At 40.0% G+C, this 27,463-nt stretch overlaps 1 protein-coding gene across 1 annotated transcript; it reads right to left on the bottom strand.

Annotated features, from left to right (window-relative positions):
- Nucleotides 1-205: 205 nt before the first annotated feature.
- On the bottom strand, nucleotides 206-27,463 carry LOC103715082 (auxilin-related protein 2-like). The gene is made up of 8 exons (XM_008802598.6): nucleotides 26,595-27,463; nucleotides 20,551-22,120; nucleotides 20,332-20,473; nucleotides 20,122-20,219; nucleotides 19,911-19,976; nucleotides 19,644-19,733; nucleotides 7,651-7,827; nucleotides 206-658 (listed from the first exon to the last, which is right to left on the bottom strand). Exons 1-8 carry the CDS (start codon nucleotides 27,254-27,256, stop codon nucleotides 620-622), a joined length of 2,844 nt encoding a protein of 947 aa, XP_008800820.4. The 5' UTR covers nucleotides 27,257-27,463; the 3' UTR covers nucleotides 206-619.

Raw genomic sequence — 27,463 nt, 5'->3', positions numbered from 1 at the left:
CGTACCCATGCAAAATGGTCATTCATGTCTCGCGTAAAGCTCTACTCATGCAGCGCTGAATAAAAAAACTACAGAAAAATATAGGATACACTGTAAATAATTGTTGCTTCTAGGAATTTGTACTCTTGTGGCCAACCCATCCAAAAAGAAAAAGGAGAACAAGAAAATCTCCCATACCAAGGAGTCTGCGAAACAAGACAGCACATTTAATTCATCATTTTCAGGTGTTTAAACCTGATCTAACTATTAAGGAATAAGTAGACTGCACTAAATATAGCAGAGTACCTCAAATAAAGATCTATGACATCAAATAGAATAGATGCAAGGTGGGGGCGGCTCAGCGAGGCTATAATTACAGAGAAGGCATAAAACCACAAGGCTATCCCCTCTGCTACACCGCCACTGACTGGATCAAAGCCAGATACATTTACAGCAGTCATAAAGAAATAGTCCCTTTCTTGAGGCCGCATGTAGTTAAGAAGCATCATTGAATGATCAACACATAGAAACACAAAAAAATAAAAAAATAATAATCACGACAAAGCTTTGCTGCAGCTGGCCACTCACATACCCTCCCCGATAGCCCTCGTGCAAAGAAACAAGATGCCCCTTAGACATCTTAAAAGAGCTCTTCAGAGTTCAATTTGTTCCATGCTTCCTGTTTAATACCATAACAAAGATATGCATCAGGAGTGAAGAGATTGTATAATATTAAGCAGAAAGAACTTTGCTCAAGTTCATTATTAGCATTAAGATTGCCTTTAACTCTTGCCTACTTTTAGAATCACTAAATGGTGTAGTAATCACAAAACATAATGGCATACAAACAGTATTCAAGCACATGGACCAAGCTATGGCTACATCATGATAGCTGCAGCAGCACATGTTCAGCTGGATTGAGGTCAGCCAGCCATTGTTGTCTGGAACCATATGGACTAGCTTACACCTTGAAACATTTACTTGTAAACAGTGTGATCTTTCTCCTTGAGGAAGAAGATCTACAAAACGATGGAGTAGAAATCTAGGAGGAAGAAGCAGTAATATAGAATTTTCAAAAGAATAATGGAGAAGAAAACTACAAATTTCATTCAATTCAAGATCGCTTTCATAAGAGCTAGGCACCCCTATTTATAGTCATAGACCCCTTAAACTTACCCATGAATGTGCCCACATTTGTTTCTTGCCAAGAACGTAAAGGATTTTACAAATAAGAAATTTAATCATAGAAAAGAATCTCCCCCATAATCTGGTAAGATTTTGATTTGGTGTAAATGTGGGAAGTGATTGTAGAAATAATCTCCACTTGATTGGATAGAATCTCTAATTAATCTTGATGTCCGATTCTTCCAAATCTGCCTAATCAATACCAGCATTATTTAATTAGACATCCAGGATTATTTCCCAATCCGCAACAGCCTTCTAGAACAGATATGGGTCCGAACCCAATGTCAACCCCCTTTCCTCCTCTAGTCAGCACACAAAAGGAGTCATATACACATCTGTTAGATCTGTTAGGCCTACAATATGCATCATCTTCCCCACCCCCCAACCCCCCAAGGTTAGAGAGAATGATCCTTGAGTTGAAAGCCTCTCTTCTTCTTGTCTTTAAGGAAATCCCTGGTGCTGAATAATGATAGATCCTTCTTTTTGTTTAGAAATCCTTTCTTTCTTATTAGTTTGAGAATAATCTCCACTCCATCTTTATTAAAAGTGTAAATGCTCCTCCTTCCATCATACATGTCCGCTCGGTCATATATTGCCAAGGACGGCCCAGCAATATGTGACAAGTATCCAATGATGTTACATCAAATCATATGCTTTCAATATAATTGCCACTAATCGAGAAATTAACAATACAATGTTCGGAGATAATGACCTCATTGTGCTTTTTGAACCAAACAATTTTTGTTGCCGATAACCTCTTGAAAGACAATATTCTCACATAACCCACAATCAAGGTTCGTCAAACCGGTACCGAGATTCGTACCGTTGGTCGGTTTGGTACCAGTTTGAACCGAACCGAGCCGATACCGAATCGGAAGTGCTGGTTCACGGACTGGCATGCCCCAATTTATATTTTTTTTGTAGTTCTCTCCAAGGTTCGTTGAACCGGTACCGAGACCCTAATCATTGCCATAGCCCCACAGCATGGCTCCGGATCCGATGCGAACCGACCGGTTCGCATCGAATCCGAGTCGAACAGGACGAAACCGTCCGTTTCCGGCCGGCTCCGGCCACATCCAATTAGGTTCCGACCCCTAGAGGGCAAAACTATTTTTCATTGGAGAACCAACACGGTCGGAGACTGGGTCGACTCGGTTCTGGCTGAACCGGCAGGTACAGTTCGGTTCAGCAATCCTTGCCTACAATCAATGAAGACATTGTAAACTCATCTAGCGATGGTGCAGTGAGTATGAAAGATATTAGTTCAAAGCCAACCTTCCTCTTTGGCTTTAGGTACATACATCATACACCGTAGAATAAGGCTTTGACCCTAATCTGCACCAAGCTCAATAGTTGGCCCATTATTTTGTTCATTGTCATAGATGGGCTCACCAATTAGCCCCTGTTGTCAGTGCCAAGCTCTTCATACTTGCCATCCCACTCATTATCTATAGTGGTGTTGTGGACTTTAGTGGTATGGCATTGTCATAGGTATTCAAAAAGTGCAATGCTCTCTTTCCCCACATGTATAATATGTAGGTGGCATCAGACGAGCAACTTTTAGGGATGCTTGCGAGCTTCTTCACTATTCTTGATGCTTCTTGCTACTTCTTGATTGGTGCTGGTGTAGTTTGTGGAGTTATTTATAGGCACACCTCCTATGGGGCTAGAGCAGGATTCTTGTTGCAAACTCTATTAGCTTGCCAAGATAAAGGGTTTGAGCCCTCCTTAGCTTTCTTTCAACATGCAATGCTTTTTGATAGGCATCATTCACACATGATATTTTGTGCTCTACAATTTCATTATAAACCGAAACCCATAAGCCATTTAGGTAATAGGCTACATGATTTCCTTCATCCTCATGCCGGCATACAAAAGCGTAGATCTAGAAAAACTCCTGTCTATAATTAGTGATGCTCATTTTTTCCTATCTAAGATTTATACAAGATTGATAGAGAGCGTCGGAGTAATCTACTGGAACAAAGTGACAATATAGATTCTTCTCCATCCTTAGCAAATCAACTATCTTCATTTTTCAATGCTCACTCGAGTGCGTTGGATATTCTTCCACCAATAAGCCTGCTTATCAGACGGGCCAAGCCGTGTTCAATACGAGGTACGAGCAAAATTAGCTAGCCCCGAGCCGAGCTCAGCCCGGCCTTCAGGCCTAGTTCCTAGGCCCAAGCCCAATATCTTCAAGCTTCGGGCTAGGCTTCAGGCTTCACGACAAAGCTTCCAAGGAAAAGCGAATAGCATCCGAAGCTTCACGACAAAGCCCTTCCACCACCAAAACTCCTCCGTCTCAAACTCTTCAGTGGAAAAGCCTCCATCCAAACCCACCTTCTCCACCAAAACCCCGTCATCAGGCCCAGAAGCGGCGACGGTTGAAGGAGACGACGACAGGGCTCCATCATCTTCTCCCCCGGCCTTGGACTCCTTGTTGCCTTTGTTGTTGGTTCTTGCGGTGGAGTACCCGAGGGCTCGAATGGGAGAGGTTTGGTGGGGGCAGGAGAGGGAGGAGCAGCAGACGGGAGGAGGGTGAGAGGAGGGGAGGAAGGGGGAGAGATGGAGAAGAGGGGAGAGAGGGGGGTTGGAGGAGGAGGAAGAAGAGAAGAGGAGGGTGGAGGCGACAAACCCGACGAGACGAGAGGATGATGATTTGGACTATGAGGCTGCCAGAGAATTCACACCCTTGAGGAGGAGACGAGACAAGGAGAGGAGAGCCCTCCTTCGTAGTTGGGTCAATTCAGGGAGAAAGAGGTGAGGAGGTGATGCCCTAGCCACTGCATCCTTTTTCCCTTTTGGTTGGATCTTGTGCTATATATATATATATAATTCTAGGCTTCTACCAGGTTGATGTAAAACTAAGCCTGGCTTGTTTAATCAGCGGGCTCAAATTTTAAACCTAGCCCAGCCTACTAGGCTTAAAATCCAAGCCTAAGCCCGTTCGAAACACTTTGAGCTCGGGTGGGCCGAGCAGATCTAGTATTTGAACAGGTCTACCCACCAAATAGATAGTAATTTTAAAGCCATGATTTTCACTTTATTATTATTGTGGATGTCCATAGCTTCAAAGAATCTCTCGATGGTGGTGATCCAATCGAGGAAGTCCTTTGGATTGAGCCTCTTGCAAAACTCAAGAAGCTCGGGTTTGATGCTAAAGAGCCTTTCATGATCTTGTGTGTCTCTTATGAACCAAGGGAAGACGTATTAGCCCTTGATTTAGAGTCTAGTGGTGGAAAGGGTTGACGAGGTGCTCGAAAAATGTATCTGATGGCACATTATCTTCCCTATCTAATTCTTTAAGGCAGCAATCACAACCAACCACATGATCATGCTCCACCAGTAGTTGTGGTATCTGTTCTTGTAGTTGTTGGATCTCCACAACTCGGGATGTTACAGGTGCTTCAGCGAACTATTACTTCACTATCGATGTAGAACACCATACGTGAATTGGAACCGCTCTGATACCAAAGTAGTATGCAAGGTAATGTTTTTCTTTGAGGAAGAAGATGTACCTAATAAAGGGAGTAGCAAAATTACAAAAAAAAGATATGATAAAAAAACTCTCAAACTCATAGAACAATGGAGAAGAGAACTAGAAACTTCAATTCAAGATGGCTTTTACAATGGCTAGGCACCTATATTTATAGTTATAGGACCTGAACTTACCTATGAATGTGTTCACATTCATTTTTTGCCGAAAAGGTAAAAGTTTCAACAAAAAAGAAAATAATATTAGAAAAGAATCTCTCCTAAGTCTGCTAGGATTTGATTTAAGCATAGGTTCGTCCCCGAGTTTGCCAGCATGTTCACGAGTATGGGGATTGATGCAAGTTTTATTGAAGAACACAGCATCCATCCGCTCAAGAAAGGCAAGCAAGCAAACTGCCCCAAATATGAATCGTCCCTTCATGCTTGGATAAAAATCGGATATGCATGAAGGATGTTAAGTAAGACAAGCATGTTCCGTACAAATGTGTAAAGTGGTTGTACAAATAATCTCCTCTTGATTGGATAGAAACTCTGATTGATCTTGATGTCGAATCTTTTCCAATCTGCCTAGATTTTATTGATGCCAGCCTTATTTAATTAGGGCTCCAGGATTATTTCCCAATCTGCAGCAACCTTCTAGAACTTAAGTCCAAACTCAATGACAAACCCCTTTACTCCTCTAGTAAGGACATGAACAAAGTCAAGTACGTGTCAGCTAGGCCTATGATGTGCAATTGTACATCATTTACCCAACCACGACATTTTTGCCATAGCTGATTAAAATGTGTAGCTGATCAGTTGGCTCATTTTAGTAGTTTCAGCTGTATCATTTCAGTTTCACTTTCAACTAGATTTGGATGAAATACTTCAATTCCAATTTCAGATTTCAGCCCAATTATTGTGTCTAGGATGAAATGAGCAAGACATGTTTGAAGGATGAGAAAAACTGCCACTGTATTATTCTGTTCCAGACTATTTAAAAAGACAAAATGCTCTAACCAAGATTGCAATCCATGACTTATACCATCAAAAGGAGTAAAGATTCACAATATAAATTCCCTGATAGTGCCTTTATTTGGCCAAAGCATTCTTCCTGCATTTTTTACCATTTCAGGTTGCAAATAAGTGTCATGGTCATGTCATAAGTAAAATGAAATTAGTGGATTGCTTGAGAAAACCAAAGGTCTTATTTAGGCAAAAAACAATAACTATTACATCCAGTCTAGCGGATTAGTAGACATAGTTAAACCAGTGGGGCACATACACCTGCAAAAAATGATGGTTGTTATCTTTTTGTAAGCAGTTCTGGAAATTGAACCTGCACTCCTGTCTGGAGTAAATACATGGGGCATGTCCCATATTGCCTTCTGCTTTTCTTTGAGGACACCTTTTAGAAAACGTGCATGAGAGTTCCTCCAATAGAAGTACTTCTCATGTTGTATGGTAAACAAATGTTGCAACAGAACTTTATAGAAGCAACAACAAGAAGATGGTACGGCAAAACATAGGACATAGAAAATTAAGTGTGGATGGGTCAAGAGTGGTCTTTGTCTGGCATGAACTAGAACGGGACTCAATTAGACATGGCATGATGTCACCCGTTTATGTAACTAGAAAACAGGCTGCTCCAGCTAAAGTTGGTTCCAATTGAAATTTACTGGTCTAACTTAAAATATATCAGCAATCAGATCAAATTCACTACCAATGACATTCCAATTTTGCGAGAGTTGGGAAATATAGCAAAGTATAGGGTGAAAAAAACAGACTGCAAGGAAGCATTATTAGGGTAATTGTAAGGGACTCCTTAGAAAACATCTTGAAAACAGCATACTTAAAATGGATCAAGAAATTATCATTGATGTCTTTGTGGAGAAATCTGGATATCAGTTGGATTCTTCAATAGGAGGAAATTTAGTGGAGACAAACCAGGGTTGCAATGGTTGTAAACTTGAAATACAGTGATAGAAACCCAGTTTTTTTTTTTTTTTTTGATTTAAGCTTGTTGACTGACACAAGTAGGAAAAGATAATCATGCTGAAGTCCATTCGTGCAAAGGTTCTAATGAGAGAGAAAGTGGGGGACGGGACTTCATGGGAAAATGTCTGGAATAAGAATTTGGATGTCCTTGATGTACCTATCTCATGCACCAAAATGCAATTACAGATGATACGAACAAGATATTTAATTTAGTTCATTCAGATAATATGACAGAAGTTATGTTTGACAAAAAAGCCTAATAAGTTTCCAAGCCCAATCAGATTTCTAAGAACTTTTTTTCAAGAACACCTGGCAAATTGTTTTCTTTCACTCAAGAGTACCAAAACTTCCTAGGGACAGGGACCTAAACTCCACTTTTCTTGTTACTAGGAGCAAAAATCTTTTCGATCATCAATTTTGCCCAGTCAGCCATATAAATCAAGTTTAAAATTTGACTCAGATGATGCCACACACATAAATGCGTATATGCACACAGAATGCATGCATATGCATGTATAGGGTTAGGAAAATTCTTCTAGATAATAAATTATAAACTTGATTTAAGTCACAGAGGCTCATTCATGGTAAATTCAGTCCCATGTATATGTCAACCACAATGAAATAGCAATAACATTACTCTTTTCTGATATACATAAGCATGGTTTGTAGTACAACTACCCAACTAGTACAGTATCGATATGGTCCAACTCTCAGTACCAATTTTTTTTTTTTTTTTTTTTGGGGGGGGGGGGGGGGGGGGGGTAACCGAGTGTTGGTTCACTACAAGTACAAGTTGGTACACCTAATACAGTCCAGTACTACAAATCATGTAACAATAACACAGGTTCTTCATAAATTCCTTCAGCATCCAATAATTTAAATATTGTTATGAGCTTAACTAGAAAGCAGTATGAAGAACAATGTCGACTCCAACAAAGTAGTTTCTTGATGACTGAAAAAATAAATATAAAGCAGCTGACCTGTAAGAAAATCAAACCATAATTGAATGCATACCTTAAGGAGATCAAAAACCTTCTCAGCAATGTACTTTTGTTGAAGATTTGCGCCCTTCTGTTGCACCTTATCAGGATGGATGCACAAGGTTGCTTTCCTATAAACCTTTTTTACCGCGGCAGCAGTAATTAAATCAGTCAAAGAAACAGGCTGCCAGCCACATTCAGGCCAAAGCACCTGTTTGTTTGCAACACAAACAAGATAACCTAGTGAATAACTGCGAAACAGATTGAACTTTCCATGAGAAAGCAAAATAAAGTCTAGTTTTCCCCTTTCATCAAAACAGGTCCGATGGGAGAAAACAGAAGGAACTACAAATGAATTCTTATAAATTAAATTCATGATTAACTAGTCTGGTGGTGGCAAAAACTTAATCCACTCCTATGTGGAATGGCATATATTGCATGATACCTCCTTCCATTCTCAAATTTTTATTAATGTAAGTATATATTGTCATCCGCAGGCACCTTGTACATGTGGTACATTTGAACAGTGGAACAAACATAAATTATGATACATGTTCAAATTTCAACAACGAATAGAGATACACTTAAAATATTTGCCTTCTTGAGTAAATGTATTTTCTCTTTCGAGGCACCCATCACAAATATCATATGATAATTTTACTCCAAAAGTCCAACTCGGATAATCATGCACATATTGCTGGATACACACTGAAAGCATCTTTGCATATGTCCCATATTGCCTAACAAAAAGAACCAAGGGAAAAATACTAAATTGTTTGTCTTGCATATGGTAGAAGTAGAACTAGGACAGTTATAAGCATTTTTTTGCCTCTTTTATTGTTCAATATTCTATCATTCAGCAGGTGGCATCACCTTATAGGATGGAGAAGGAGAACGGCCGAAAGAGGAAACTTCAACGTTCTCTTTCTCAATGCATCCACCATGAACACTGCCCTTGATCCATCCTCTCCCCCCCCCCCCAAAAATATAATATATATATATATATATATATATATATATATATATATATCCATTGTGAAAATCAACAGCAATAGCAAAAATCATTTCACCCATCCATCAGGCCAGCTCCATAATCACTTCCACCTTGGCATGATGGCCAAGCAGTAGAAAAGGAGAAGCTTACAAATACTCCTATAGATGGATCTGTCTTAAAAACCACACTGGTGAGCAGCCATATATCAGGCTCCTTAAAAAGGAGTAAAAATTAAGAAGGAAAGATAAAGAGGCACGACCTTGGAAACTGATGTTAATCCTGCTCACAAGTTTGGCTTCCTAAGAGCCTTCTCTCGCATGCATGGTAAGGCAAGAAGGATGCACGGAAGTTGTCTATCGGTCAAGCCATATATCAAGCAGTAGAAAAAAAGAAGCTAGCATATGCTGCATAGTCAAGGCAGGAAGGATGTGTGGAAGTTGTCTGTAAGTGCAACCATATATCAAGCAATAGAAAAGGAGAAGCTAGCAAATGCTCCTATAGTTGGATACTTGGATCTATCTTAAAATTCATATTGGTGACCAGCCATATATCAGGCTCCTTAAGAAGTAAAAAATTAAAAAATAAAGATGAGAATAGGTGGCTTTTGGTGACTGATGTTAATCCAACTCGCAAGTTCAGCTTCCTAAGAGCCTCCTCTCCCATGGTTAAGGCAGGACAGGTGTGTCGGAATTGTCTATCAGTCCTCAAAAAGTAAAGGGAGTAAAAACTCTAAAGGATTTCTTTCTTTAGTTACTGAGATAGGATTTAAGGGGAATGTTGGCAATTCCAAACATGTAATAAACTCCAAAATAAGCATCATTCTATCGTACAACAAAGACATAGGTGAAATAGGTCTAGCACACACTCTTTTGTGAAAGAAGTATCTTTTCTATTGTTCGGCAAAGATAAAAATGAAGGAGGTCTAGCACACTCTCTTCTGTGGAAAGATAAATCTTCCTTCACAGGAAGACCCTTATAGGGGGTTTTCTTTCTTTGGCTTGCATAGGTAGGGACAAGAATAAACACCCATTATTTGTGCCCCACTGGGCACCCTAGCAAATACACATTCCCATCATCATAAGTAATGAAGACACACTGATCTTCTTTATTATTTTTATCTTACCTTCATCCTGCTGTAGTTTGTTATTTATAGGGTAAAAGAAAGAGACTTGCTTGGAAAGTGCACGTGGGTTTATTTTCAAATTGAACCTAGGGCACCGTCAAAGCTTTAATATGAAACATTATTCTTCTTGTAATTAACATATTTAGAATTTGTATTCATATAAGTTGGCTTTTTACCTTTGTTCAAAAACCGCATTTCCGAAATGTCAAACTTCTCAAGTTGAGTAATTTCTCCATATCAATCAGTAGGAATCTTGGCGAGTTTTCAGTTTTCACCCTCCTTACAAAGTTGTCTCTTTGATAGTTAAAAGTTTACGTGATTCAAATTCAAATTGGGAATGTGTCCAAAAAATAACAGGAAAAACGTCGTCTTAGCAATATCATAGTTTATAGGAGTGAGGATCTGGTTTAAACTAGTAAAAATTTCGAGCTTAATGTCCAATGGTAGTCTTAATCCATATTCCGTGGGCTAATTATAAATAAAGTTACTATTTGTTAAGGAAGATGCGCCATTGTGTGTCTTCTGCAGGTGATATAGTGTTGCTTTGATAGCAAGAAAATAGGAGAGAGAGAGAGAGAATGTTAAACTGTATTTATGGAAGAAAGCTTAAGAGATTAAAAATCCACAAAACAAAAACAGGGTGTACACAATGCAATTTTAGTTAGAATACAAATGAAGATATGGCTCCTATTAAGGTTGGTAATTAAGAGATACAACAAAGTGACTATTTTGTTATTTAGGATTCAGATTACAAAATAATGAAGAGATGAATGAAGATACATGTCATAGAATTAGAGCTTCTTGACTAAGCTTCTAGGGTATGTGATCAATACATACCTTGATGACAATGTTGTATGCCACAGAATGTTAAAGACTAAAAAGGACTGAAGAAAATAATTTCAGAGTTGTCAAGGTAAAAACATCGAGGTGGTTGTGTAGTAAACAATATAGAGTTAGAACAAGTATATTAGATGGGATGCTGGAGTTGCATGAATTGAGGATATAGTGATGGAGAAATGATTGAGATGGTATAGGCACGTGCAATAAAGAATCTAAGTGGTTTCCATATGCGCTCCAATTTGACTTGGAGGATGTAGAAAGAGGAGGAGAAGGCCTAAGATAACATGGATGGAGGCTATGAGAGAGGATATGCAAAAACTTGAATTTTCATCACATATAGCTAAACAAGAATGTTTCATAAACAAAGATCCATAAAGTTGACCCTAAATAATTGGACATGGCTGGATGGTTATGGTAAAAAAAAATTGCAAGAGATATAAACTAAGGTTGGCCGAACAGGACCGAATCGCCCGTTTTGGCCCGTACCGAGCCGACCCGGTTAGAAATCGAGTCGGCTCGCCAATTAAAATCAGAACCGGCCCTGAAGCAGCCAAAAAGGGTCGGAACCGAACCGAACCAGTCACGAACCGGCTAGAACCGTTCGGAACCGGCCGGTACCGTTCGAACTCGATGAGTCGGCCCGATTCGGAACCAGGCCCCTCACCCTTTCCTTCTTTTGTTAAAACAAGATGTTGGAAAGGGCTTGTGGACCAAAAGCAGGAGCCGGAGCTCGATGAACGAGGATCGCCTTCACGACCGGCCAGTTTCGTAGCCCGTAAGGCTAGGGTCGATGCAGGATAATGGGCAGAGAGCAATATTCCACGCATCCTTTCAGCTGACCAGCCACAGCCACAGGGCTCACTAGGGAGTCGGTCACCACATGACTCCTTATCCGAGACATCCTCTTAAGAAGTAAAAAATTAAAAAGTAAAAATGAGAATAGGTGGCTTTTGGTGACTGATGTTAATCCAACTCGCAAGTTCAGCTTCCTAAGAGCCTCCTCTCCCATGGTTAAGGCAGGACAGGTGTGTCGGAATTGTCTATCAGTCCTCAAAAAGTAAAGGGAGTAAAAACTCTAAAGGATTTCTTTCTTTAGTTACTGAGATAGGATTTAAGGGGAATGTTGGCAATTCCAAACATGTAATAAACTCCAAAATAAGCATCATTCTATCGTACAACAAAGACATAGGTGAAATAGGTCTAGCACACACTCTTTTGTGAAAGAAGTATCTTTTCTATTGTTCGGCAAAGATAAAAATGAAGGAGGTCTAGCACACTCTCTTCTGTGGAAAGATAAATCTTCCTTCACAGGAAGACCCTTATAGGGGGTTTTCTTTCTTTGGCTTGCATAGGTAGGGACAAGAATAAACACCCATTATTTGTGCCCCACTGGGCACCCTAGCAAATACACATTCCCATCATCATAAGTAATGAAGACACACTGATCTTCTTTATTATTTTTATCTTACCTTCATCCTGCTGTAGTTTGTTATTTATAGGGTAAAAGAAAGAGACTTGCTTGGAAAGTGCACGTGGGTTTATTTTCAAATTGAACCTAGGGCACCGTCAAAGCTTTAATATGAAACATTATTCTTCTTGTAATTAACATATTTAGAATTTGTATTCATATAAGTTGGCTTTTTACCTTTGTTCAAAAACCGCATTTCCGAAATGTCAAACTTCTCAAGTTGAGTAATTTCTCCATATCAATCAGTAGGAATCTTGGCGAGTTTTCAGTTTTCACCCTCCTTACAAAGTTGTCTCTTTGATAGTTAAAAGTTTACGTGATTCAAATTCAAATTGGGAATGTGTCCAAAAAATAACAGGAAAAACGTCGTCTTAGCAATATCATAGTTTATAGGAGTGAGGATCTGGTTTAAACTAGTAAAAATTTCGAGCTTAATGTCCAATGGTAGTCTTAATCCATATTCCGTGGGCTAATTATAAATAAAGTTACTATTTGTTAAGGAAGATGCGCCATTGTGTGTCTTCTGCAGGTGATATAGTGTTGCTTTGATAGCAAGAAAATAGGAGAGAGAGAGAGAGAATGTTAAACTGTATTTATGGAAGAAAGCTTAAGAGATTAAAAATCCACAAAACAAAAACAGGGTGTACACAATGCAATTTTAGTTAGAATACAAATGAAGATATGGCTCCTATTAAGGTTGGTAATTAAGAGATACAACAAAGTGACTATTTTGTTATTTAGGATTCAGATTACAAAATAATGAAGAGATGAATGAAGATACATGTCATAGAATTAGAGCTTCTTGACTAAGCTTCTAGGGTATGTGATCAATACATACCTTGATGACAATGTTGTATGCCACAGAATGTTAAAGACTAAAAAGGACTGAAGAAAATAATTTCAGAGTTGTCAAGGTAAAAACATCGAGGTGGTTGTGTAGTAAACAATATAGAGTTAGAACAAGTATATTAGATGGGATGCTGGAGTTGCATGAATTGAGGATATAGTGATGGAGAAATGATTGAGATGGTATAGGCACGTGCAATAAAGAATCTAAGTGGTTTCCATATGCGCTCCAATTTGACTTGGAGGATGTAGAAAGAGGAGGAGAAGGCCTAAGATAACATGGATGGAGGCTATGAGAGAGGATATGCAAAAACTTGAATTTTCATCACATATAGCTAAACAAGAATGTTTCATAAACAAAGATCCATAAAGTTGACCCTAAATAATTGGACATGGCTGGATGGTTATGGTAAAAAAAAATTGCAAGAGATATAAACTAAGGTTGGCCGAACAGGACCGAATCGCCCGTTTTGGCCCGTACCGAGCCGACCCGGTTAGAAATCGAGTCGGCTCGCCAATTAAAATCAGAACCGGCCCTGAAGCAGCCAAAAAGGGTCGGAACCGAACCGAACCAGTCACGAACCGGCTAGAACCGTTCGGAACCGGCCGGTACCGTTCGAACTCGATGAGTCGGCCCGATTCGGAACCAGGCCCCTCACCCTTTCCTTCTTTTGTTAAAACAAGATGTTGGAAAGGGCTTGTGGACCAAAAGCAGGAGCCGGAGCTCGATGAACGAGGATCGCCTTCACGACCGGCCAGTTTCGTAGCCCGTAAGGCTAGGGTCGATGCAGGATAATGGGCAGAGAGCAATATTCCACGCATCCTTTCAGCTGACCAGCCACAGCCACAGGGCTCACTAGGGAGTCGGTCACCACATGACTCCTTATCCGAGACATCCTCTTAAGAAGTAAAAAATTAAAAAGTAAAAATGAGAATAGGTGGCTTTTGGTGACTGATGTTAATCCAACTCGCAAGTTCAGCTTCCTAAGAGCCTCCTCTCCCATGGTTAAGGCAGGACAGGTGTGTCGGAATTGTCTATCAGTCCTCAAAAAGTAAAGGGAGTAAAAACTCTAAAGGATTTCTTTCTTTAGTTACTGAGATAGGATTTAAGGGGAATGTTGGCAATTCCAAACATGTAATAAACTCCAAAATAAGCATCATTCTATCGTACAACAAAGACATAGGTGAAATAGGTCTAGCACACACTCTTTTGTGAAAGAAGTATCTTTTCTATTGTTCGGCAAAGATAAAAATGAAGGAGGTCTAGCACACTCTCTTCTGTGGAAAGATAAATCTTCCTTCACAGGAAGACCCTTATAGGGGGTTTTCTTTCTTTGGCTTGCATAGGTAGGGACAAGAATAAACACCCATTATTTGTGCCCCACTGGGCACCCTAGCAAATACACATTCCCATCATCATAAGTAATGAAGACACACTGATCTTCTTTATTATTTTTATCTTACCTTCATCCTGCTGTAGTTTGTTATTTATAGGGTAAAAGAAAGAGACTTGCTTGGAAAGTGCACGTGGGTTTATTTTCAAATTGAACCTAGGGCACCGTCAAAGCTTTAATATGAAACATTATTCTTCTTGTAATTAACATATTTAGAATTTGTATTCATATAAGTTGGCTTTTTACCTTTGTTCAAAAACCGCATTTCCGAAATGTCAAACTTCTCAAGTTGAGTAATTTCTCCATATCAATCAGTAGGAATCTTGGCGAGTTTTCAGTTTTCACCCTCCTTACAAAGTTGTCTCTTTGATAGTTAAAAGTTTACGTGATTCAAATTCAAATTGGGAATGTGTCCAAAAAATAACAGGAAAAACGTCGTCTTAGCAATATCATAGTTTATAGGAGTGAGGATCTGGTTTAAACTAGTAAAAATTTCGAGCTTAATGTCCAATGGTAGTCTTAATCCATATTCCGTGGGCTAATTATAAATAAAGTTACTATTTGTTAAGGAAGATGCGCCATTGTGTGTCTTCTGCAGGTGATATAGTGTTGCTTTGATAGCAAGAAAATAGGAGAGAGAGAGAGAGAATGTTAAACTGTATTTATGGAAGAAAGCTTAAGAGATTAAAAATCCACAAAACAAAAACAGGGTGTACACAATGCAATTTTAGTTAGAATACAAATGAAGATATGGCTCCTATTAAGGTTGGTAATTAAGAGATACAACAAAGTGACTATTTTGTTATTTAGGATTCAGATTACAAAATAATGAAGAGATGAATGAAGATACATGTCATAGAATTAGAGCTTCTTGACTAAGCTTCTAGGGTATGTGATCAATACATACCTTGATGACAATGTTGTATGCCACAGAATGTTAAAGACTAAAAAGGACTGAAGAAAATAATTTCAGAGTTGTCAAGGTAAAAACATCGAGGTGGTTGTGTAGTAAACAATATAGAGTTAGAACAAGTATATTAGATGGGATGCTGGAGTTGCATGAATTGAGGATATAGTGATGGAGAAATGATTGAGATGGTATAGGCACGTGCAATAAAGAATCTAAGTGGTTTCCATATGCGCTCCAATTTGACTTGGAGGATGTAGAAAGAGGAGGAGAAGGCCTAAGATAACATGGATGGAGGCTATGAGAGAGGATATGCAAAAACTTGAATTTTCATCACATATAGCTAAACAAGAATGTTTCATAAACAAAGATCCATAAAGTTGACCCTAAATAATTGGACATGGCTGGATGGTTATGGTAAAAAAAAATTGCAAGAGATATAAACTAAGGTTGGCCGAACAGGACCGAATCGCCCGTTTTGGCCCGTACCGAGCCGACCCGGTTAGAAATCGAGTCGGCTCGCCAATTAAAATCAGAACCGGCCCTGAAGCAGCCAAAAAGGGTCGGAACCGAACCGAACCAGTCACGAACCGGCTAGAACCGTTCGGAACCGGCCGGTACCGTTCGAACTCGATGAGTCGGCCCGATTCGGAACCAGGCCCCTCACCCTTTCCTTCTTTTGTTAAAACAAGATGTTGGAAAGGGCTTGTGGACCAAAAGCAGGAGCCGGAGCTCGATGAACGAGGATCGCCTTCACGACCGGCCAGTTTCGTAGCCCGTAAGGCTAGGGTCGATGCAGGATAATGGGCAGAGAGCAATATTCCACGCATCCTTTCAGCTGACCAGCCACAGCCACAGGGCTCACTAGGGAGTCGGTCACCACATGACTCCTTATCCGAGACATCCTCTTAAAGATATGATTGAGAGATGCTTAGAAGAGGCCACTATGCTACCTGGTCGACTCGATTAGGAGGGTGGCATACATCCTTCCAACATAACTAAGCAGATAAGGGCATGAAGGATAAGCAAACCAAAAAGGATATGAAGGGTAAGCAGGCAGCAAATGGCATGAAGGATAAGCAGGTAGCGAGTGGCACGAAGGATAAGCAGGCAGCAAGTGGCACGAAGGAACGAAGGATAAGCAGGCAGCGAGTGGCACGAAGGATAAGCAGGCAGCGAGTGGCACGAAGGATAAGCAGGCAGCGAGTTCACTCAAATTCAGAGACTAGGAGCAGTAGTTCTGGTGGTCATTAATTTGCTGGCCAGGGAGGAAGTGGAGGACATGAAACCACTCGCAACCCCAACGGAGAGTGTGGAAGAGCCGGTTCACTCAGATTCAGAGACTAGAAGCAGTAGTTCTGGTGGTCATGAATTTGCTGGCCAGGAAGGGAGTGGAGGACATGAAACCACAATTTATGAGACAGCCGCAAGGTGGTCTTCGATTCATCGGGGGGTCCCGATTTACGCATGTTACACAAGATAGGGATCACGATATATGATTTGATAGAGCTCATGAGGATACAATTGCATATAGAAGATGGACTTCTCGAGATCATTCAGGAGGACACGATGCAGCTGCAGATAATCTCGCATGTGGAGTAGGATCCATTGACGTATCAGCTTTTGAGTCATATACTGGATCCTATTACTCGCAATAATAGGCAGCCTATGATCCATACGGATACGAATATAGATATGGTGCATCTAAGGCATCTTCCGGTTATCCTACACAGCCCGAAGCATCTTATAGATCCGATTTTGCTACTGGTTTATGCGGATGGGCCCTTTCACAGCCGTTTATCAGCCAGAGAATACCTCTCAGATTTAGAGCTTCAGCGAGAGATCTGAGAATACTTATAACCGAAAGTGCGTTCATTATGAGATGAACATACAAGACTACAATGCTGTTTTATTAGAGAGATGGACTGATCTGCCTCTTGACTATACTAATGATCCAAATATCTACAAAAGGCATCGTTACTTGACGAAATTTTAGATATCAATATATATGTTATACTTTAAATATATATAATTGATTGTATTATTTTATATTTTTACCTTACTAGTTAATTTTAGGATATTTCATGTTGTTTCTTGTAGCATGCAATATCTCACTAATCATTTTATATTTTGTATCACTTTAAAACAACAAAATGCATCATTTAGGTTATATTGGAATCATAGAAACATCAAAAGTTATTAAAAAACATCAAAAAAATATCAGATTAGACTAAAAATTATTGAAAAAGTTGAAGAAGATTGATTACCAATTAATTAAACTTGAAAAACTCAAAAAAAATTGGGCATGCCGATTCAAAACCGGTATGCCCAAGCGTATCATGTGTCCGGTACGGTACCGAACTGGTACGGTACTGACCCGTCCACCCGAACCGCATGCCCAAGCGTATCATGCATCGGCACGGTATCGAACCAGTATCGTACCGACCCGTCCAGTGATCAATACGGGTCTCGATACCGATTCGACAGATCTTAATATAAATTTTGATATTTTTTCTAATCTTACGATAAAATTTCAGCTTGTTTCACATACAAGGGTCAAACACCATTCAAATGAGGCAATATGAATGCAACAGACAAGGCTGGCCATGGGAGCAAAAAGTCTAAAATAAACAGGTAGAAACCATCAACCAATGCTCTTAAGAAAATTGGGGGAACAATATAGGTAACAAACAGGCAACTAAGGGACCTCCTAGAACCTAAGTGCCACGCAGCTAGCCCAAAAAAATACTCTCAAAAAAAATTAATTGACACAAGGGAACATCTACAAAAACAAAGTTATATTCCAAAAGATGAAGTGTATCATATTAAATAAGATGTAAGTTGATGAGAAGAACCAAATTGGTAGCATTTGGTGCTAACTCATGAGTTGATCTTGTCCTCCAGATGATGCAACACTGTGAAGGGGGTCGTTCTTCTAAAAACGCGATGTGGAGGCCAAGGAATAAACAATGTGAGGTCATTATGGATGAAGAGAAAGGAAGAGGCTAAGCTCTAATAGTTATGTCTATGCAGTCAGTATGCATGTTTAGGGGAGGGTGTAAAGAATCCGTTCAAAGATCATCATAGGTCAAATGTATCCTATATTATTAATAATTCAGCAACACCTATCTCCCTCTACAAATGCATCTTACCTTAAACTGCACCTTATCGGTTCAGATTGGTATTGGTTTGATAAGGCAAAGTTTGATCTTTAAAACAAATGACAACTATGCTGCCAATTCTCAACCCAATGTCATCCCTCTACAAATGCTGGCAAATTCTTAGCCTAGGCAATTAAGAAGGTTTTGATGTGATACATGGAAGACCAATTTGTCGGAAGGAATTAACTTTGAAGCAATGATTAGAAGAATGAAAGACAATGAGGAATAACTGACGTACGGCTATTACTGATCTTAGAAACACATGTGAGAGATATAGAAAAGATAAATTGGTGGATGATGAGGAAGGGAACATTGGAAGTATGCACTAAAATACTAAATGGTGTGGAAATGTGCAATATGGTGAGTGCACCAATTGGAGGTTCTAGGCTCTAACATTTTAAAAACATAAAGGACATTTAGGAGTAGCACCAATTGGAGGTTAAAGGGTAACAATTTGATATAACAAGGCTATTTGCAATGTAGGCAAAGATGTAGTGGGCCCTAACCTTGGTGGACTAAAAAAAGGTATGGAGTAAAGATGAGTTGGATGGACCATTGATAATTGACTGGACGATGTTTTCTTTTCAGGTAAATTGGCCCTGTGAAAGAAGCCTAGTGAAGTAGGGTGCACAAAGATAAAAAGATGGAGTAAGGCTTGTTACTTTTGTTAACTGAAAATATAATGTCTTGCTACTGTATTTTGGTTTTGGCATCACAAACTCATTTTCTGAAATTAATGGTATGCAGTTTATGGACCATGAATGTAGAACATGAATACCCAAAAAATTAACAAATTCAAAGGCAAATTAAGATCTGGGTATATGAGACAAAAAGAAAAAGGAAAAAGTTCATCAAGGAAATTAGTCAACTAGGTATCCCACATTACTGGTGACAGATTGTAGAATCACGATACAAGCGATACTACAATATAAGTGATGTCTGCTTGCAGAAGTTCAAAAAGTAATTAAAATTCTGAAACTAGTGAATCAGCAGTCAACTGCAACAGTCACATGCCACTGTTTCAAAAGATCATCCTCAGGACTTCACCAAACAATAAGCAGCGCTATGTCACCATCTACTATGCAATACCAACCCAAACAAAAATCTATATAAGACAAAAACACCTAACACAAAAAAACATGGCACAACCAACTAAGAATACAAGCATTAGAATCTGGGATGCCAAAATAGGAGAAAAAGGAGAGACAAAAAAATTTTAAAGATGAAAAATGACAATCAAGAAACATCTTCAAGAAAGCAACAAAATTTATACAAGAAAAGAAAACTAGCTCACATATTGCAATGTTGATAGTAAGGCCCGTAAGTTGCCTTCTTTCCCTGCTGACCACCGTTTTACCTCAATATCCAGTGTTTCAGCAATCCTCTGAAAACAGCATAGAGCAGCATTAGAGGAAGTAACAACTGACATGACAGAGAAAAGGTCTTCAGAACAAGAACCTAGATCAAATGCAATTATAAGTGAAGTGATACTTTCATATATATAGTTTGAATGTAAATAAATGTGAAAATTAACTGCTTCATTCAGGATTAGAGGGCTTACATGTCTCTCTTCCTGCTCCCTCTGTGTTTGCAAATCACGCTCATTCTTCTCAGCCAGAGCTTTTGCCTGGACAAACAGAGTTAGCAGGTGTCTATCTTCAGTTTTAATAATAATAGCTACAGTGTTTAGACTTCTTGTTCAACTGTCAGTGGTGGGTGCAGGTGTCTATCTTCAGTTTTAAGCAGTACAATACAGACAAAAACACAATTACCGCACGCTCAAGCGTTCTTTGGTGTCTCTCAAGTCTAGCTTTTCTTCTCTCATCGCTCTCTCCCTCAATTTCTTGAAATTCTCCCGAGGATGAAGGGGCTTCAAAAAAAATAGTGATAATAATAACAAGTTAGTTGAATAGCAGTTATTAAGCAAGCGAGAACCTACATGATGGCATAAAATAATACAAGTTAAATCCAAAGAATATTACCTCCAAAAATGGAACTCAAGTCATCCACAATATGTGTTGTAGATGATGCCTTTTTTTTCATGGTGGATGAGGAACCAGAAGATTTCTTCCGAGCTCCATCAGCACTGCCCCTGCCTTGAGCTTGAGTGTCAAACGTAGTCTCCTGAAACATCCACGTAGTAAGTGGTAACCTGCTTAAATCACAACAGATGCTGCCAAATTTTAGACATAGGTTCTCACCGAGGATGTAGCACTTTGCTTCGGTGCACTGTTTGCTCGAGCACCCATACCAAAGAATGACTCGAGATCATTTTCCGTCTTGTTCTGTTTTTCTCTGGCAGCAGCAGCAGCCCTTTCACGAGCTTCTGCATTAGCTCTATCTACTGCTGCCCTTTCAGCTCTTATCCGAGCTTCTGCTGCAGCTCTCTCCACAGCAGCCCTTTCAGCTGCAGCCTTCTCTCTAGCTTCAGCAGCAGCCCTCTCCTTTGCTGCAGCAGCCTTTTCTCTGGCTTCTGCAGCTGATCTTTCCTTAGCTTCTGCAGTTGCCCTCTCAGCTCTTTCCCTTGCCTCTGCTGCAGCTCTTTCACGTGCTTCAGCCGCTGCCCTCTGTACTGCAGCTCTCTCAGCACGCTGCCGTGCTTCAGCTACTGCCTTCCCGCAAGCGGCCCTCTCAGCTTTTGCACGGGCTTCAGCAGCTGCTCTTTCCCGTGCTTCTCTTGTAGCCCTTTCCACAGCTTGCCTTGCCCTTCCCCTTTCCCTCTCAAGTTCTAGTTCTCTCACCCTTTCAAGTCTCTTTTGCTCCTTCTCCTCCCTTTCCTTTTGTTCCCATTCACGATCTAGGTTTTCTTGTTTCTCATTATCTTCTAGATCCTGGGCATCTGACTTTGCTTTTTCATCTCTTTCTTGCTGTGCTCGTTCTCTCCCCCTTACCTCCCTAGCATGTTTAATCTTTGCTTCAGCTCTATCCATGGCCTCCTTCATAGCAGCTGCAGATGCTGCTGCAGCTGAATTTGTTTCAATTTCTTCTTCATTGGAGAATACTTCTTCACGATCATGAGCATACATTTGAGGCTTTCCCATGGCAAAGTCTTCTAGTTCATCTATTGGAGATACACCAGATTTCTTCTCTGAATCTTTAGGGTAAGGATAGCTTTGACTAGACTGTGAAAAAGATTCATTATCCCTTCTTCTAACATTTGCTACAAAGGGTGCCGCTTTAATGACAAGTGGAGGAGGAGGTCTTGAAGGTGATGGAGCACTTGTAGGTTGTGTGAAGAGAGGAATTTCGTTAACAGTAAGCCATGCATCACTTGCTCTTTCCAAATGGTCATCAGATTTGGGAGATTGGTCTGCCATGGCATTTCTTCCATATGTATCTGAATTGTTTCTACGAACAGACTTCTGAGAATCAGAAGATTTAGTTGACCACATTTTTGGAGCAATATTTTCAAAAGCCTCCATTGAAGATCGTTGCGGTGGTTCTTTCCCAAAACGATGCCCAGGGCTTGTGCTCTGGACATTTTTTGGGGGGTTCCTGCCCTTCTGGTCATCATTCATCTCACTTGTATACGAAGGCATTGAATTTGAGAAGCCATCAAACACATTAGCATCATCAAATATCACACCACTGGCAGAAGCATCAGCTTTTGTGCTTCCAGAGTTGGCAGTCCTACTAATGTGTTCCAAAGGGTCATTGAATATCCCGGAGGATGAATATGCCGAGGTAGATGTTGTTTCCAAAACAACAAAAGGATCTTCTGGAGTACTTGCAGTTGGTTTAACTTTTTGTTGGTTAGTCTCTGGAATCTCCCTGCAAACAACATTCAAAGTTTGAAAAGATAATAGACAAATAACATATTTAATGCAAGAATATGAGCACTTAAATATGAATGATTGAAAGAAAACTACCAAATAAAGAAATTTAGAACACAACCAAAAGAAAGGTGGAGGATATATTAGATAATGAGTTCTACAAAATAACCAGCATTTTGAGAGGAGATTTTCCACATGGATGGCCAAAAACTTAGGAGGGAAGAAACTAACGTAGAGCCAAGATAATTCATGAATATCAGATGAAAATGTGAAATGCCAAGATAAGGTACATAACATCTCCATACAGTCACAAACATATGAAGATGCATCAGGATATGAAAATTGATAACCAAAACAAAACTCAACAAATAGACTCAGTTCATAACTCTATTCTCCTCCATCAACTTCATACATTTTCCCTAGGAAAGCAAAATTACTTAATAAAACAATGCAGGCATTTATAAAAGGAAAAATGGTTTACTTTAAATCAAGTTCTTAACTATTAAAACAAATTTTGTTAAGCATCCATGTAGTACACTTTGGAGATTGTAAAATATTGCCAGTGTAAGTGCATCAATATAGGCAACATGGTTGACCACAGGCTAGTGCCAACAAACAATGAATGCTTTCGTAGGTGAAAATAAATTAACTTGGAACTGTGATAAGTTAAATTCTGAAAAGTTGAGAGTAGATACTAATTTAAAAATATTGATGGTAAGCTATATGAGACTCCTGGAAAAAGAAAAGAAAAGAAATATAAGGTCAAAACTGAATCATCATCATCATCCGAGTTTTTTTTCATCAAAATGGGTCAGTTATTGAGCACAACTCTGAATCCAGTCAGCTATGGAATTCCAATCAAAGTCAAAATGCTAAAGGAATAAGCAAATTCTTACAAGCAATTAACTACTCAGCATCATCTAAGTACCCGTGTCAAGTCCCTGGTTGGGAGAGAGGCAAGCCATGAAACCTCTAAAGGCAGCTGGCAATCAAAAGACTTAAAATTATGATTGTAGTTTGACTTAATGCAAGTTATGAGATATTTAAGATCCCCATAAAACTGTAAAGAGTATGGATGAAAGAGAGACGAGAGGGTCATTGCTTAATGCAACGGAAAAGGCTTGGCTAACAAGCACAATGGCGTAGGTTCAAGTCATGGGCAGCCACTTTGTGCAAAAAAAATAAAAAATAAAGTCAAAGATTAAGTATGTCCCCAGTTCGCCCCTCCCAAGAACTTGGATTGCTAAGACCATAACTAGGTAATGTGGCATAGATGAAGAGAGAAGATGACAAGGTTTTGAAATAGTGAACTTCTTTCATCAAACCAATGCACCAACTCATGTAAGGTTGAAATTGATAATAATATATAATCGATAAGAGACCTTCCCAATGACTGATTTAATCCTTAATCCTTTTACTCAGTAGTATTTAAAATAAGTGGAGAGAAAATGCAGTTGAGCCCTCTAAGGGTGAGGCAACAAGCTATAAGGCAACTAAAGGCATAAGCTTAATGATTGGATTTAGATGAGTTGTGACCAACATATAATCAACAAAGCCTAATAATAGGAACAAGACTTCGGAACCATCTTTGCTCTTCATTCAAATAAATGGTATCACCATTCTCAATGCGTATAAGATGATTTGTAAACTACCCTAACATATAATAAGAAATAACAAAAGTGGAATAAAAGAAAGTAGTTGGAAGAAAAATAGCAATGACAACACAAATCATAAATTGTAGCCAAACAACAATCTTGGGGACTTTTAACTTGTAAATCAAGGTTTGATGTTTTGGATAATGGATCTATTTTGGCCAAAACCTTCGTCTAAGCCAATTTTGGAACTAACTGGTTTGAGTCCAATATTCGATGGTTTTGGCAAGTTTCAACTAAAACCGGCTCAAATCGGTTATGAATGATCTTTTTATTCGTTATATTGATATTTTAGTGCCATCTTGGTGTCCTTCATATTGGTGATTTATGTCATTTTTAGAGCCATTATTTTGAAAATAAAGGTGGCTAATTATTATCGAACAAGGTAAACTGCAATGTCCAGGTATTTGAGAATGCACCACCTAAGACAAGGATTGCACAACCGGTACCAATAGGCATGCTGGTCGGTGATTGGTGTGGTATGGTACCAATCCATATCGTATCGAACCAACATACCGAAATCAAGGGTAGGAGAGAGAGAACCGGAGAGGAAGAAGGGAGGGAGAGGGAGAGGGGGAGAGGAACAAAAGGGTGCGAGAGAGAGGGAGGGACAAGCTTTGATGGGACTAGACGACCTTCGATGGCTTCGCGATGACGGAGAGAGGCTGGAGAGAGGTCGGATCCGAAGGAGGAGGATAGAGAGAGAAGCCAGAGCTGATTTCGAGCCGATCTGACATCATTTTCCACTAGAGCGATGGTATCAGAGATGATTTTTAGCCGATTCTGAGCCCTTATCTTCCGATTTTCCCTTCAAGGACCAAAGCGAAGCTATCAAAGCTCCACTTTCCTCCCCTCTCGTGTCATCCATCATGGTGACCTGGCCATTCTTAGAGACCAGCAATCTCTTGGCGGCGGCGACAGTCCAACCGTCAAGTTGCTCCAATGGGGGGTTAGGATGTAGCATTTCAAGGGGAAGGGGAGAGGGGAAGTGGTTGTGGGTGTCGAGGGTTTTAAGAAGGGGAGGCATAGAGGGGGTTGTGGGGATCTAGGGTTTAGGTTGACAAATTGGAGGGATCGAGGGTTTGGGATAGGAGGCCAAAGTTTCAAATTGGGTGGATTCTTTCTTTAATGGGAGAGAGAGAGCAAGAGAGAGTGAAGATGAGCCTCGACGGTCTTGGACATCAAACGACTCGGACCGTCGGAGGTTATTACTGAGTTGGAGAGAGAGAGAGACATTCGAACTGTAGGGTATTATTACCGAACCAAAAAAAAAACCTGCAAACCATTCCGACTTGACGTCGGTTTGGTTCAGTACAAGCAGAATCATCTAATTCGGCTCGGTTTGGTAATCAATGACCCAATGTTTGAAAACAAGACCTCCTCCAAGGAGAGGAGAGAGCAATACCTAGCTCACTAAGATCAAACATAGATATTTGGAACTTTATAAAAACTTGATGAATTTGGTTGTGTAACTCTAAAAGACATTAGTGAGCATATGATGGATATATTGGCTGCTCCGGAGTCAATTTTGTGCAACCTTGTGATAGTATAACAATCCAAAAAACAAGATAAACAATTTTTTTCAGGTCTTCTTTTTTCAGTGGTATGGTTCAACATATGACACTGTATGTGAATTGCAGCACACAACGATCAAAAGTTGCCCGCAATGACACTGGAAAGGTACATGACTCATTCTTAATGTATATTCTAGATATACATAAATATAACTTTTCTACTTGTAAATTTTTAATAGCTTTAGGCATATCCTAAACTTGTAGAACGAATACTTGATACTTACAATCATGTCAAATAGTTCAAAAGCTACTCAAATATGAAAACTAAACTATATTAATAACTACAACCAAAGATAAACAACAATACAAAATTTGAAAGAACAAATCATAAGGTAATTTAATTAGCATTGATTTTGTACACACTCTACTCTGTCACTTTGTTATACAAGATAAAGGTTGCTACATTCATGTGCATACTCATACTGGTTTCTATGCTATGTTGGTGCATACCCATTAAGATACAAAGGATGTACATGATGTTAATAAGGACTTGCATGATACATGATGTATGATATTATTGTACATATCAGGACATTTGTACCTTGTCTGTAAGAAGAAGAAGAAAATAAAACAAAAATAATGATGGAGAAGAATTGAAAAGGTAGAATTAACAAGAAAAACTTTTCTCAAACCGTTAAATATCCCAATACTTCCAGAAGCATAGAGATAGTAAATTATCCTGAAATTTGATTGAGAATTAATACATTTACCGTTGTTCATAGCTCGAAATAGCAACGGAAGCAAATCAGGAAAGGGAGTGAAATTGCAATCTGGTAACAGGCTTGACAATATGAATTAATGGATTATGTTTCAACATAGCATCAGCTTGCCCTTCTTTCTTCAAGAAAAGATCGTTTGTCTAATGCAAGTTTTTAGTTCCTCAAAACCATAAGGGATTGAAAGAAAAAACAGAAAATTAATAATGACAAGTCTAAATCCTCCCATTTATTACTTTGAACCAGCATTTAGGAACAAGTACTTAAGGAGAGAAACAAATAATTATAACGGCTGACTGGTCTCATATTTAAACAGATTCTCTGTGATTCGATTAAGAAAATGCTCTACAAGACTTAGAATTCTAATATCAAATTTTTCCTTAGTAGAATGTATGTTTAATAAGGATAATTAGTCCACCTTTGGTCTAGCAATATTGGAAGAAAAGCAAAGATGCTCCGACAAAAGCCACAAAATTCAACATTTACAACAGAATAAGATCGTCAAGACATTGATGGAGCCAAGATTGTACCTTTTTTGTAGAGGACTGCTCCCGCCAAATCCAGGTATCAGCTCCTCGAATCCAGACGAGTCCTGATCTTTCTGCTCCCCCGATCTCTTATCAACCGCACTCTTTGACTCCGGTATTGCCTTCCCAAGATTCTCAAGAAGATCATCATACGGTGGTGACGAGACGTGATTGGATCCGGCCGACACCGAGGCAAAGACATCATCATACTTGACCGATGAGCTCTTTATTCCGGGAACCCCATCAAATATGTCATCATCATAGACGGGCTTATCATACACGGGCGACTTCGTCGCCGGCTTCGCCCCGGAATCCTTCAAATCCTCGAAAATGGAGTCAAAAGAAGGATGGGAGTTAGCGGACGCCGAGCGGCCATGGGAGGAGGAATTCGATTTACTCGGGGGGCCGCCAAAGACGTCGTCGTAGGTCGGGGGGCTCCGGCTGTCGGAGATCCCAACGCCGTGATCCCCGAAGAGGGAATCGCCGGTTGAATTCCAGCCGGATCTTGACTTGCTCCCGTAGTTGGACGACGCGGAGGATCGGGCAGATCCGGACCCAATATTGACGCCGCCAACGGAAGCGGCCTTGGGGGCGGCCATGGGTGCGTTCTTTCCCTGGGGCCGGAATCCGAAGTCCCGGGCCAGGAGGCCGGGGAACTCGTCCATAGTCGGGGGGGCGGCGATCGAGCTGCAGGGGTTGGAGATCTCGGCCGAGGGCTTCGATCGCCGCGGAGCTCCGGTTATCGGCGGCGAGCCTGCGGAGGCGAGAGAGGGGGGGGGGGGGGGGCTGTGGATGGTGCGAGCCCGAGAGACCGGGGTTTGGTGGGGTGGGAACGGGGATTAAACTTTTGGCTCGCGGAGTAGGCCCCGGTC

The sequence above is a fragment of the Phoenix dactylifera genome, chromosome 14, assembly GCF_051530095.1.
Source record: "Phoenix dactylifera cultivar Ajwa chromosome 14, Ajwa_hap1_PhDact_Kaust_v1.1, whole genome shotgun sequence".
Taxonomy (NCBI): domain Eukaryota; kingdom Viridiplantae; phylum Streptophyta; class Magnoliopsida; order Arecales; family Arecaceae; genus Phoenix; species Phoenix dactylifera.
The sequence above is the reverse complement of the archived record's forward strand: the minus strand, read 5'-3'. Positions and strand labels throughout refer to the sequence as shown.